The sequence below is a fragment of the Tenrec ecaudatus genome, chromosome 10 (genome assembly GCF_050624435.1).
Source record: "Tenrec ecaudatus isolate mTenEca1 chromosome 10, mTenEca1.hap1, whole genome shotgun sequence".
Lineage (NCBI taxonomy): Eukaryota > Metazoa > Chordata > Mammalia > Afrosoricida > Tenrecidae > Tenrec > Tenrec ecaudatus.
The window spans coordinates 157,162,169-157,176,114 of record NC_134539.1 but is presented as its reverse complement, the minus strand read 5'-3'; the positions used below and the strand labels follow the sequence as shown (position 1 = coordinate 157,176,114).

The window sequence follows — 13,946 nt, the reverse complement described above, 5'->3', positions numbered from 1 at the left end:
AATGATTTATTTATTTTAAAAAAGAAAGAAATGAGTAGGAAAATAAATAAAATTAAAAACAAATAAAATAGGCTCCCAAATAATATAAGGGAACCAATCACTTGTCACTTGTTTTAGTTGTTAACAGAACCAAAGTGCTCATAAGACCACAAGTACTGAGGATCTAGTGTAAGGACACTCAGCTATTGAGTCAAACACAGAAGTACTATCTACTTATTTCCAGAGCTACATAAAACGTAAGGAGTCCTGGGGAAAGCAAAGGGTTAATAAGGTTAGCTGGGAATGCAAAGGTTGGAGATTCACGTCTACCAGAGCAGAGACACTTTGGAATAATGGCCTGGCAAGCTCTTTCGGAAAAATTCACCATTGAAAACCATGTGGAACCCAGTTCTACTCTGACACATTATAGCGATTCGTTACGAAAAACAAAGCCTCAGTTCTACAAAATCTTATACTCCATTTAATATTGTATGTTAACAGTGATTATAAATTATTGAGGAAAGGTATCATTTTCTACATGAAAAATCTCTGGATAGTAAAAGTTAAATAAGTTCAAGGAATACAAGTGTTTATAGGCATACACACAGAGCACAATGGAGCAGAAAGCACATATGAAGTAGATTGATCACCATAACTGGAATATGACTAGTTAGAGAAGGCATGGTAAAGTGAAATCCTTACTTCTTCATACCACACACCAAAATAAGCTAGGAAAAATAAATGTATAATATAAAACTGTAAACGCATAAGAAAAATATATGGGAGGATGTTTTATAACCTTGGGATAAAGAAGACCTATTGAGGTCTGTTTTCCTATGGAGACTTAATAGGATAATTCTATCAGATTTGACTATACACAATTACAATCTGAGGCAGAGCATTAGTAATACACCATTGATTAAAGATGAGTCTCTATTTTGTATAAAGAGCTCTTACAAATCATTAAAGAAAAAGATAAATCGCTTCTCGGCCTTTTGGCTAAGATCAAGTGTAGAAAAAGATAAACAGCCAAGCAAAAATAACTAAAGCTATCAAGAGGTAATTCAGAAGATTATATACAAAGGGCTAATAAATGTAAAATTATTCTCATCATCATTAGCAAATCAGGAAACAAGTGAAAACAATGATGTACCATAGTTTGGCTCATCAGATGGGTCAAAATGTAAAGGATGGTTCTGATATACTCTTTATACATTGATATAGTTCTTCCTATCAAATTAAAAGTGCACCTTTATTTGACATGGTGAGTTGGAATCAACTCGATGCCAGTTAGGTTTTTTGGTACTTGACATAGTAAGTCAGCTTGTTATAATGAAAATATATGCGTTGTATAATTATTAACAACACTGAACTCAATAGAGATTGAAACTAAAAAATCCAGCTCTAAGTCAAGAACTGCTACGTGACCACCAGGAGACAGCAGAGCATTCTGGAGTGAAGGCCTTACCCCCATGCAGGGTTGAAGTCCTCCTCCGCACGAGGGCTCTTTAGTTTCAGGATCATCATTTCATGAAGCTCCAGCAAGAAGGCCTCTAGGTCAGTGTGATGCAGGAAGGAGCTGAGGAGCTTTTCATCCTCTGCGCTGAGAGGCTCTTTGTACTTCGAACTGATTTCCTTAAAGGGATCCTGAAGTGAAATACGAACAAGTGAAAAGAGAAACTCAGGAGCAGAGGAGGAGAGCCGCTGCCCACAGTCCCGGCTCCGGGAGAGAGTGACTTACTTTTCCCTGTCGCAGGAGCTGTTCGCACTTGTGTGCAGAGAGGAACCACCACAGGGCAGTGACGTGCTTTAACTGACAACTGCGTAAGGCCTGAAAGAGGAGCAGAATCCTGAGGAGGAGAAGGCCTCACGCCGTAGGCAGTGGGTCTGACTGCTCTTCCACGTGGTCCTTTCTGCTCTGTACTCTTTCTCTGTCCTTGTGACACCCTGCCTATTCCAGTGTGCTGATTCCCTTGCTTCAGCTTTTAGACTCCTCTCTATAGTCCTCCCCTCCTGCGGTCTTTCAGAATCCTCAGGCATCTGCTTGTGTCAGCTACATCCAGGTGCACTGCCTAGGATGGTTAGCATTTCAAGCACATCACTGTCTGTGCTGCCCAGAGTGCATTCTGTCTACACGTGGACCACTGGGCGAATGGGTGTTCTGTTTTCACCTCCTTCTCAGGGTGCCTAGATTAATAGTCCCTGAATGGTGGCCTTTCTAGTACAAAGTGTGGAAACTGAGGCAAGGGGCCATGCAGACTAATTTTGACAAAAACCTTAATATAAGACCTACCTGTAAAACAGGGCTTGTCTGATCACCCATTCGCAGGATGTCCTGGATATACACCTTCAAGGGCATGTTCGGGTCGCCACCAGCTGTGCTCAGAAAGCCCAAGGTGACTTCTGTGACCGACAGAGCTTCACAGGTATCGCTGAAGGACTGCAGCTGTCCTCTGAGATTGTTGAGGACCGAGTAGGGGAGAGTGCTCTAGGGGAACAAAGCAACGGAGCATGGGTTGGAGTTCTGGTTCATTACTACCTGGTAGAAGAGCTTTCCTTCTTCATTGCCCAACACCAAGATGAGACAAATACCCCAACTACAAGGATATCATATTGATATTAAGATCAGACATTAGGATTCCTTAGTGTCCACAGTAATCCAGATATTGCGCAGAAATACATGTGAACCCACTTAATTCCCAAAATAGACCTGCGTATTTATCTTATTATCTATCAAGATAGTATGTGTACGAATATGTTCTCTGACCTTTCCTTAGCACACATGCTCATGATTTAGAAACTACCACCAAACTGAATCTGATTATACTAAACAAGAAAATATTTGCAAATCTGATGTCTCTCTCGTGTGCTCTTTGGAAAAAGCATTGCATTGAAGACACTCAGGCAGTCATTGCAACTCCTGGGGTGGGAGTAGGGCTTGCAATAGCTATAATAAAGATTAAGTCGCTCAGGTAGACAAAAAGCACCATGCAAACCTGTGATATCTTATTCTTGATTTCCATGAAGAGATTTCCATAGTTCCAGTCCTGTCTATAAATCAGAGTGGGTAGTCCCTAAAAACAAAAACAATTTTATATTTAAAATGAAACCTATTGTTGATATATTTTTTTCCAGATGACAAGTGAAACTTTTATAGCATCAGACCATTCATGGAGTGCCACATACCATCTACCTCACAAACTCAGGGGAAAGAACAACATAGCAAGAACCCAGCCTGCCACAATGGCCAGGCAGAGACTGGCAGGTAGAATACAGCAGCCCCCAAAGTTCCAGAGAGAAAGATAGGGAGGAGCGCGCATTCATACATTCTCTCAACCACTATTGTACCCAGACCCTGAACAAAGCAACCACACTGCTAGCAGACAGCTGTTCTGCAGGATGAAATCCGTCTCTGGCTCAAAAAATTGTGGGAGATGACATCTGATATCACACACACACACACACACACAATATATATTTGTCTTGGTTCTTGAAGTCACAAGCACAATTGAAGTAAAAGAACAGTTAAAAAAAAAAGGTAGGGTGTCAGTAGATGGAGTAGGAGCCCTGGGTCAGATTTGAGAGCACGCGCACGCGGGCGCACACACGCACACACACATACACACACACACACACACACACACTGAGGCTGGAAGTGGACTGGATAGAGGCTAGAGCAAGGCTACTAGTTTTTCATGAAGGCAGGTTTGGGTTGTGGACCTTCTGTGTACAATGAATTGATGATAATGGGGCTGAAGGAAGAGGAGGCAAGGGGTCTAGATAAGAGCAGTGCTGGGTCTGTCTTCAGGGCAGAGAGTTTGAACCAGAGCAGTGGCTGTAATAATTCAGAGGGACACAGAGAAGACACACCACACTCTACCTGATGTGTGGGAATAAAAGAAGCGAAAGAGGATGGCTATGAGATTTGTCTGTTCGTTGGTGATACGACTTGCTATGATAGAAAACCTCTGACAAATCTGATTTGAAGATGTATCTGCAGTAATGAGGTGCAGGTACTGATATAGAAGGAAGCTCAGGAAGTCTGTCCAACCCAGTGGTACACATGTGCATGGTGCTTCTTGGACTGTGGGTGTGCATTAGATGACCCTGGCAGATCATCCTGGATAACACACCATGCACTGGCCTCACTTTGAAGTCACTGTGATGGAACCCATAGCAGATGGACATCCCACATGGACACATTTAGTCCAGTGGGCTAATTGACCATGCACAACCCCAAGACCAGAGGCACTAGGCAGAGTTCAACGAACATTCCCAGCCACTCTGATGTGGATTGCATTTGAAGGCATTGGATAGGGTGGGGACAAAGGTGGAGCAAAGCCCAAATTCAGGAAAATGACTAGTCTTACTGGCTGAATCCCAAGACTATGACTCTCAGTCACCCTTCAGGTCTGGAAAGGGACTCACCCTTGTGGCTCAGTTTTTCAATTAAATAATAGGTCTGTAAGTCAGAATGCTCCTTAGAAGCTAGGATAGTGAGAGTTCGGCTGACAGACTTTGGACACATTATCAGGAGAGACCAGTTCCTGAACAGGGACTGCATGGGTGGCAAAGTAGAGGATCAGCAAAAAAGAGAGAGACCCTTAATGGATGTATTAACACAATCACTACAACAATAGGCTCAAAAAACACCTATGTTAAGGATGGGACTGAACCAGACAGTGTTTGATTCTGTTGTACACTGAGGCATGATGGGGCACACTCAAGGGAACCTACCACAACAACAATAAGGGCAGCAATAACACGAAGGAGATACCCATTCTGTACAATAATGACCCATTTAAGATCAACAGGGTAGCATTTACACAAGGACAAAGTTCAAAGAGTTAGTAAAGAAGGAGGGATGGAATCAGGAAACAATAACAGCTATGTTGTAGGAATTGCAAACAATTACATGAAATATAATACATATGTATTGTAGAATGGAAAATTGATCTCCTCTGTAAACCCTTTCCTAATTCTCAATAAAAAAATTAAAGAAAACTGTTCTGCTGGAAGTCAAATGCAATGGGCATTCCACAGATGCAGCTGTACCTTGAGGGTAAGCCTGGGCTTTCCCTGGAGAAATCGGCTTATGATCTGCCACTGGATCTTCTCCAGGTCAAACTCTTGGAGGGCCTCTCCACCTCGCTCCACCCTGTACTGGCAGTTGGAGAGGATCAGGGGCAGCAAGTCCCGTTCTGTTTCATAACTGATGACATGCAGGTCGGTGACCTCAGAGGCATCGATGGAATAGCTGAGGGACATAATACACAGTGCTCAGTTCCTGTCACTACACATCTGCTTTAGGGCTTTAGGTTACCCTGACTCAGTTGCTAGTTAATTTCTGGATACACACATCTGGGGACACTGGGGAGCAAGGATGAAGCTTGGCTCCTGTCTGTCCTAGAGAACCTAGGGGTAACAGAAATGAATCCATGGGCTGGATTTCCTGTAGGATTGTGCACTTACCTCTCATTTTCCTTGGAGAATTTTTCCACCGTGTAGACCATTTCATTGTGAAGCCTGATCAAGTAGCTGACTAAGGCAGTGGAACAGAGGCCCCGTCCCCGGCGACGTGGCAGGATGACCTCAAAGTGAGTGTCCAGATCTAAATCAGTGCTGCAGTAGTCCTTCGGAAGCTTGATGTCACCTGACACAACAGGGGTTATTCTTAGAGAAGCAGTCAGTCCCTACTGCTGCTTTCACATCAAGGTAAGGGAGCTAACTGTTCAGCAAGTGGATGAGGAATGTGGAAGTCACCTCGACTCAATGAAGCTGGGGACCGGGAACCAGCTTGTGATCTCTCGTTTGTATGCTGTCAAATGTCCTCAACCTCATCACTGCCCATATTTATCCACATAAGTGTATGTGTCACTTATCTCAGACATCCCCATCAAAGGGCTCATAGAGCCAGGACTGACCTGCCATAACATGGGACTCTGATGCCAGGCACTGCATTGGGTAAATCTGTTGCATAAGATCGCTTTATGTAAAGCGTTGAAAGCAAGGTGGTCATTTTGAGGGTTAAAGCGCCTGACCCAAGCCGTGGTATTTTTCATTGCTTCATATGCGTATGAAAGTTGGACAGTGGATGAGACAAAAGAAGAATCGATGCACTTATGCATCAGTTATGGTGCTGATGAAGAATACTGAAAGTACTATAGGTTGCTAAAAGAACAAACAAGTCTGCATTGGAAGGGAGGTAGCCAGAACATTCCTCAGTGGCAAAGATGGCAAGACATCCTTTCACGTACTTTGGTCATGTTTTCAGGAGAGACCAGTCCCTGGGGAAGAGCATTATGCTGGAGAAAGTAGAGGGCCAGCAAGAAAGAGGAAGGCCCTTGACAAGACGGATTGACAGCAGTGGCCGGACAATGGGCTCAAACATAAGAACAATTGAGACTGGCACAGGACCGGACAGTGTTTCATTCTGCCATACATAGGGTCACTGTGACTTGGCACCAACTTGATGGCACCCAATAGCAATAACAACACGGTGCCAGGAAGAGGCAGAGTTATACTGAAGAGAAAGCGTTGTGAGAATGGTCTTCCTGTCATGTCATTTGTCAAAGGGGAATGTTGCCACTCACCATTAGTCTCAAGTGAGCTCCTCAGCTTGTTCCATGTTGACAGAAAGATAGTGATTCTGCTGCGAAACAACTGCTTCAAACCATCTGAGCCCAAAATAAAAACACATAAGAACACAAGCCAGTCTAGGTCACACCAGTCATGACACGCTCTTTATGTTTTCAACAGTTTTATTGGCATATAGTTCACATATCATACAATTCAGTCACATTAAGAAGCGTTGTACAGTCATCACCACAATCAGCTTTAGAACATTGCTTCATTCTTGTGCTCATAATTACTAGCTCTCCATTTTCCCCGTTAATTTCTCCATACCCCATTCATCCAGTTACTGTCTCTAGATTCACCTATCCTCGGTTTCATATACAGAAAAACAGTAAGAAACAGCCGGCCATCAAAAGATATAGCACCTGGGGTCTTAAAGGCTTGAAGGTAAACAAGCGGTCATTTAGCTGAGAAGGAACAAAGCCCACATGGAAGAAGACACCAGCTTGTGTGACCACGAGGTGTTGAAGGGATCAGGCATCAAAGAACAATATAATTGTGAATGAAGGGGAGTGCAGATTGGGGACCCAAAGCCCATCTGTAGGCAACTGGATATCCCCTTACAGAAGGGTCTCTGGGAGGAGACGATCCAGTCAGAGTGTAGTGTAGCAATGATGAAACATACAACTTTCCTCTAGTTCTTAAAGGCTCCCTCCCCTCTCTCCCCCCGCTGACTATCATGATCCCAATTCTACCTTACAAATCCAGCTAGATCAGAGGATGTACACTGGTACAGATATGAACTGGAAACACAGGGAATCCAGGACAGATGATCTCAGGACTAGTGGTGAGAGTGTCGATACCGGAGGGCGGAGGATGGGGTAGAAAGGGGGAACCGATTATAAGGATCTACATATAACCTCCTCCCTGGGGGACGGGCAACAGAAAAGTGGGTAAAGGGAGACATCGGACAGTGTAAGATATGACAAAATAATAATAATTTATAAGTTATCAAGGTTTCATGAGGGAGGGGAGAGTGGGGAGTGAGGGGGAAAATGAGCTGATACCAAGGCTCAAGTAGAAAGCAAATGTTGAGAATGATGATGGCAACACATGTACAAATGTGCTTGACACAAAGGATGGATGGATGGATTGTAATAAGAGTGGTATGACTCCCTCAATAAAATTATTTAAAAAAAGAGACAACCACAACCACAACAAAACCTAACAAGAATAACAAAGTAAAATAGTTAAAAACCTCAATAAGTAGAATATATTAAAAACTAGGACACATTTAAATGGATCCTAAGAGAAATTGAGGGACAGGATGATAACTTTTTACCTAACTGTATCTGAAACCACCCACTTTCCAGTGCACTCTGCATGTTAGCTATCTTATTCACATCCCGGGTTCATGGGCAGAGGGGATTCAAAGGGGCTCAATCCACGATGGCACTCTCTTTGGCCAGAACCAAATGTGCATCTGCGTGTCATCACCACGCAGTTAAAATGCGGCTTTAACATGAGAGTTAAGTTTGAGGATCAAGAAAGAGGGAAGTGCTTTTCAACTGCAAACATAGCTGCTCATGTGTTTGGGGACTCAGGGGACCCTTTTGGCTCTTGCTGGAAGCCGAGGGTGTAGAGTGTGTCTGGCAGTCTGTCCCAGTTGGAGGGTTCCCTTGAGTCACCCAACACAATCCAGATCTCTTGCCAGAGTAGTGTCGTACCTGAATTGTGACTGTCAATAAAATTCCTGAGGGATCCGTATTCAACTTCGGGAACATTCTGGAATCGCTTCACTAGGTTTCTTTGTAGGGCCAAAATCTCAGGCAAGAATCTCACCAGTCTCAGTTCTGCTTCCTGGAAAGGGAAGATCACTCATGACACTTGATGCACCTAGAACACGATACTGGGAGACATCTTTGGGGGTTGGGTCAGGGCTTGGATTAGGGGTTTAATCCATCAATGTGCCTTCTGACATGGTGACACATCCTAGAGCTTGGAAATGGAGAAAAGGTCCAATTACTCTTCTGGCAACCATCTACTGACTGCTTGCAAAGTGTGAAACACGGCTCTTGGCCTTAGCAGAGCTGAGTTGCCGCCTCATGGCGCGCACATATCAATGAGTTTGCCAGATGGGGGTTGAGTCGGAGATGGAGAGAAACTGTTGAAAGCAAAAAAGGCCAAGAAATGGGACAGTAGTGGGTGGAAGGATTCCTGGATGTTGTATTGACGACCTAACATGTGAACGTTTTCAATGGACTCTAACCGTGCACATCCGTGCAGGAGAAAGAGGAGGCTTTCAATTCCAGTAGACAGTCACAGTCTTGAACACCCACGGGGCAGTTCAACCCTTGAGGGTTGCTGGGAGTCGCCATGGACTCGATGAGTTTTGGTTTGGTGCATGTTAGTGCGATGTCCCAGTGTTAACAGGAAGCCTTTCCTAGTATTGATTACATTTCTGTAACTGACTAGCAGGAACTTGTGAATCATCTTAATCCTTGATAGACAGAAAATACTAGCCTATGGACAGAATGACTGAAAATTATATTGTAGACTGTCAAGAGCAAATGGATTGACATCACAAACTGAGGATTTCTAATTCCAACACGTCTGGCTGGTATACCCCTACTTCTACCACTGCCAATACACACTCACTCATCCTGTTGTCCACCCTTCAGCCTCAGCCTAGATGGGTTAGGAACAAGGGACACATTTAATTTCTTTGTTTTGGGTTAGAGAATTTTTATTTATTTTAAAAATCCATTTAACAGGCACTGGCATGTGACCAGCCTTTGGTAGGCGTGTTACACGCCTCTGCAGTGATCAGGGAAATTTCTTATGAACGATTGGGGAGTTACTCTTCTGGCCCTCAAGTTCTTTATTTATTTTGTTGTTAGGTGTTCAGTTGGCTCCCACTTTATACATCCTAACAGATCATTGCCTTTTTCTGCCCCCTCTTCAGGCTCATTGGTGTGTTTCCGTCCGTTGTTGCAGTTGTGTGCTGCCTTCCCTTCCTGGGCTATTACAAAATCCAACATGGTCTAGATGCTAGCAGTGACTTTATGTTTCTAGACTTCTGTATAATTTTGGGGGCTGGGGGTAAGAGTTCTACTCTATTCCAGGATCATCTGCGACGGAATTCTCTTTCAGTGAAAGCACTGAAGATATCCGTTAGATGTTCTATTTTTAAGAATAGTATTAAACAAGAGCCTGGGACCTTCTGGTCTCCCTCCAGGCGACACCTGTGTAGAAACACAGGCTCCCACGGTGGCTTACCTTCTGTAGGAACTGCCAGAGGAGGGGCACGGCTTCCTTGCCATTCTTCTGCTCCACTATGTGCTGCAGGTGTTCGACCGTGATTCTTTTTCGGCAGCTCCAGATCTTAGAACAGTGGACTGCACTCTTCTGGGGCAGGTGGCATAGGAAGGTCGCCGGGTCACCATAGATGATCTTGGCCACAGGGTTGGAGCTGATGCGTTCATCTTGGCTGATGCGAGTATTCACAGTCAGCAGTGTCTGATCTAGATGCTAGAAGAATATGATGTAGAATTCTGGAAGATACTGCCATCAGCAGACTAGGACACCTGTTGACTTTATTGATGTACTAAGGAATCTGTTTGATTAAAGTACTTAAGCAAATATTCCTGTTTGTTATCTTCATTTGTAGGATTCTGTCTCCCCACAGAATGGGACCTGTATTTTTGTTCCCATTCTTTTACTACTGGCTCCTATTTGCTGATGGACTTAGTTACTGTCGATAATATTCTTATCTAGCAAGGAATAATTCATGCCTTAATAGTAGTGTGTTTGTGATGGGCATCCACATGATGGTCTGGTCTCTCTCCCTCTATGCTCACCCTTCTACTGTCAAGTGTAATGGAAACAGAACTGACCTAGCACTTACCTTACCTGGCTCACTTACCGCCCCAGTAGGTGAGATGAGTTAGGTATGATGGGATGGAGTGACCGGAGTCAGAGAACACCCAAAGAGCTGGCTTTGGACAGAGCTTTCAGAAGCTACAGAGAGCTCCTGGGTGCCCAGATAGCAGCCCCTCTCTGAGGGAAAGTAGCCAGGTGGTCTTTGTCACCTACCTCCAGCTCCGAGAGAATTCTCTCTTTAACAGCCTTTTCCCAAGTGTTTCTCATCTTCTCGGTTGGCAGTCTTGCATCAAATTGTAAAAGGCCTACAAAGACAACCACATGTGTGGGTTACTCTTTTCAAACCCCAAATAAGCAGGACATTGAAATGATGTTCCATTTTGGAGTGGTGATTCCTTTCCTAAATTATCCAAAGTACTTTCAAATGGTGCCGGCTGCTACCAGCAACTTGATGATTTTTTGTGACAATACTTCAGTCTCTAAAATTTCCCCAGCTCCAGTAGTCATGACTTTAAAGCTGTTCTGACTAAAATGGCAATAAGGACAGGAATTACAATGCAAAGTCTAGAATGTACTGGTGGCCATCCCATCCCAGCCGCCACCATTGAGCTGGCACATAAATGTGTGGTCCCGTGATGCTTGTACGGATGCAGGATGCTGCAGACACTGCGGGAATGCTTCCAAGACTCAGTCAGTAAAATCACTGTGACAGCGGACGAGCTCGCCTCCTTTGAAGTCCCACCAGAGGAGAGGCTCAGGCTCAAATCAGGGCTTGATCAATGTGAACTATAGAATGATGCTCCTTTCTGGAAAGAAAGCAGCTGAAGTAGAAACAGCTTCTCCTCGTGTCACAGGACTTTTAATTCCTGTTGATATTGTTATTATTTTATTTTAGAAATAATTTTATTGGGGCTCATACAACTCTTATCACAATGCATACATATAATTTTTATTATTATTACAATGACACTTTTAAAAGCAAAATTAAAGAGACGAAAACTATACTTAATTCTCCCATTAAGAAAACTCAAAAGGGAACCGATTGCCTTCAAGTCAGTCCCAACTCACAATGTCTCCAAAGGACAAAGTGGACCTGTCCTGTCGGGCTTGTGGCCGCAATCTCGACAGAAGACGAGGCCTCATCTTTACTCTGTGGAATGACTGTTGAGTTCAAACGCTGACACTTCTGTTAGCACCCCAGTGTTTAATCCCCTGGACCACCAGAGCTCCTTGAAATCACCAGTTTACTAAATTTTATTATATACCTTTTACTTTTTAAAATAGGAAAATTAGCTCAGTGATAATATTTTGTACTCTGCCCCTTTCCAAATTATGAATGGCTGAACATGTTAGGCCAATCTTCTGCTAGTTTTTTGACATGCAGAAGCTACCTCAAACATAGCATAGATGTATGAATACAACCCCCCAGTGTCAGCATTCATTTCCTTCATGGGGATTGACTTTTTGACACACATCGCCTGTCTTGGATGATACATGTTCCCAGTGTCATTGTTTGCTGCCAGTGAGTCAGCCCCAACTCTCTTGACCCAGTACACAATAGCATTGGACGACTGGCTCATAAGGTTTTACCTGGGCGGCTCTACTGATAACTGTTCATAGCAACATCAAGCCTGCTCTGACAGGCAGCCTGGCATTGAACTTTGGTCTCCTATGAGACTTCTGCCACTGAATTCCAATTCCAGTGTTCTCATCAGAGTAGGTAAAGGAAATGGAAAGGTGACCTTACACTTCACAGTGTGCAAGCTTCCTGAAGGCTGCAGGGCTCCATCAGACATGTGGGTAAACAGAAAGGACCCAGCCACGTGAGTCCTCTGGCAAGTGAGGCTCCTCCTGCTTTCCGACTGGTGTGTCACCTTCCAGGAGCCATCATTTCATTTCATTCTGGGCCTCAGGACAAGCCTGGTTTCTCTCCAGTTGTGCCCAGCGATCCCCTGCCCACACACCCCCTTCCCATCTTTCTTACTCTGCCCAGAATGGGACTCATGCTCTCTGAGGAGGCTGCTCAGGATCAGGTGCACCACGTTGGCGACCTCATCGGCGCTCTTGCCCAGGGTCTTTGTCAGCTGCTCCAAGTCTTTCTGGATATGCTGCTGGAGAAACCTTTTTGGGTCCTTTGCTGGAGGCTTAATGATGTATTGCAGGGCCTGCGGGAGCAATGAGACACGTGGTAAAGAAGATCTTGTTTATCACCCAGATGGCAAGTTCATTATCAGGCAGTAGCTAAATGAAATTCAGAGAGTGGTCTATGTGAGTCCACACCAATGGCCAATGATTGGTGTAAAAGTGGAAAAAACACTTGAGGGGAAAATTCCCCAAGTCTTCTACTTACTATCCAGGTTGTATTGACTCAGAGGCAATGCAGTCTGTCCCTTCAGTAGAGCTATCGGGGTAAACCCTGAATATAGCAGCTGCTCCACCCCTAGGTGTGGACTGAAGCCATAAGTTGTTCATTTCAAATGGATTTTAGATAAACTGATGGGTAGTTCCCTTATATCTCCATATTACCATAGTGGAAAACATGAGGAGATGCAATTTTTTTTGTAGTTAGTTCAAGAGATGCAATTTTTATATTGTTTTGTTGATGATTGTTCTGTCATTTGGTGTCATCTAGGACTTTCAAGGGTGGTGGTGTCGTGGTTATGCATTAGGCTACCAACCACATAGTCAGTAGTTTGAAGCCACAACTCCCACAATGAGTTACAGTCTCAGAAACTCACAGGGACAGTTCTACCCTGTCCGACAGGGTTAGAGTTGACTCAGTGGCAGTGAGTTTAGTTCTTTTAGTTTAAGCTTTATGGTTGCATATCAATAGGCCTTTCTAAAGAGGAGTCACTGGGTGAGTTCAAACGCCATTCTTTTGGTTGTTAGCCAAGCACTTACCTTCTGCATCACCAGGAATGGGTTAGGTAATGCAGTACAATAAAGGACTTGACATGGCCCTTCTAGACAGCACTCTTTTTAAGACCCACCCAATGATTGGGTAGAAGTATGCAAATGGAGTATTTGTAGCCCACCAATGGGATTGGATAGCTTGCTAATAATCTGAATAATATACTTGGCATCCATGTGGGGTGCTACCATGAAAATGAGGTGTGTATGGAACCATGGGTATTGGTAAGTTTTGCCATAAAAATTCTCACAACTGGAGAAGAAGTTTAACATGGCAAGCAAAAGACTGATATTGCCAAGAGTTTATCCTTGCATCTCCAATCAATGTTCATGGAAGCAGCAGTGCAGACATCCAAGGACACATTGCATTGGGTAATCCCACTGCACAAGACCTCTTTAAAGAGTTGAAAAGCAAGGAGGTTACTGGAGGAGGACTAAGTTGTGCCCAACCCAATCAGGGTATTTTCCATGCCTCATGCATCTGAAAGTTAGACACTGAATAAGGAAGACCAAAGAATCAGTGCATTGAAAATATGATGCCGAATATTGAAGGTACTATGGACTGCCAAAAGAACAAACAAATCCATCTCAACAGAAAT

At 43.9% G+C, this 13,946-nt stretch overlaps 1 protein-coding gene across 1 annotated transcript in view; it reads right to left on the bottom strand.

The window, feature by feature from the left end:
• LOC142460104 (E3 ubiquitin-protein ligase RNF213-like) overlaps positions 1-13,946 on the bottom strand; it is a 142,348-nt gene that overhangs the window by 3,918 nt on the left and 124,484 nt on the right. The window contains exons 55-65 of the mRNA XM_075562325.1: positions 12,422-12,602; positions 10,651-10,742; positions 9,835-10,086; positions 8,283-8,415; positions 6,573-6,656; positions 5,452-5,632; positions 5,035-5,236; positions 2,976-3,053; positions 2,273-2,467; positions 1,721-1,810; positions 1,448-1,626 (exon numbers count right to left, since the gene is read on the bottom strand). Coding sequence (XP_075418440.1) covers positions 1,448-1,626; positions 1,721-1,810; positions 2,273-2,467; positions 2,976-3,053; positions 5,035-5,236; positions 5,452-5,632; positions 6,573-6,656; positions 8,283-8,415; positions 9,835-10,086; positions 10,651-10,742; positions 12,422-12,602 — 1,667 coding nt within the window. The remainder of the gene's footprint in view (positions 1-1,447; positions 1,627-1,720; positions 1,811-2,272; positions 2,468-2,975; positions 3,054-5,034; positions 5,237-5,451; positions 5,633-6,572; positions 6,657-8,282; positions 8,416-9,834; positions 10,087-10,650; positions 10,743-12,421; positions 12,603-13,946) is intronic.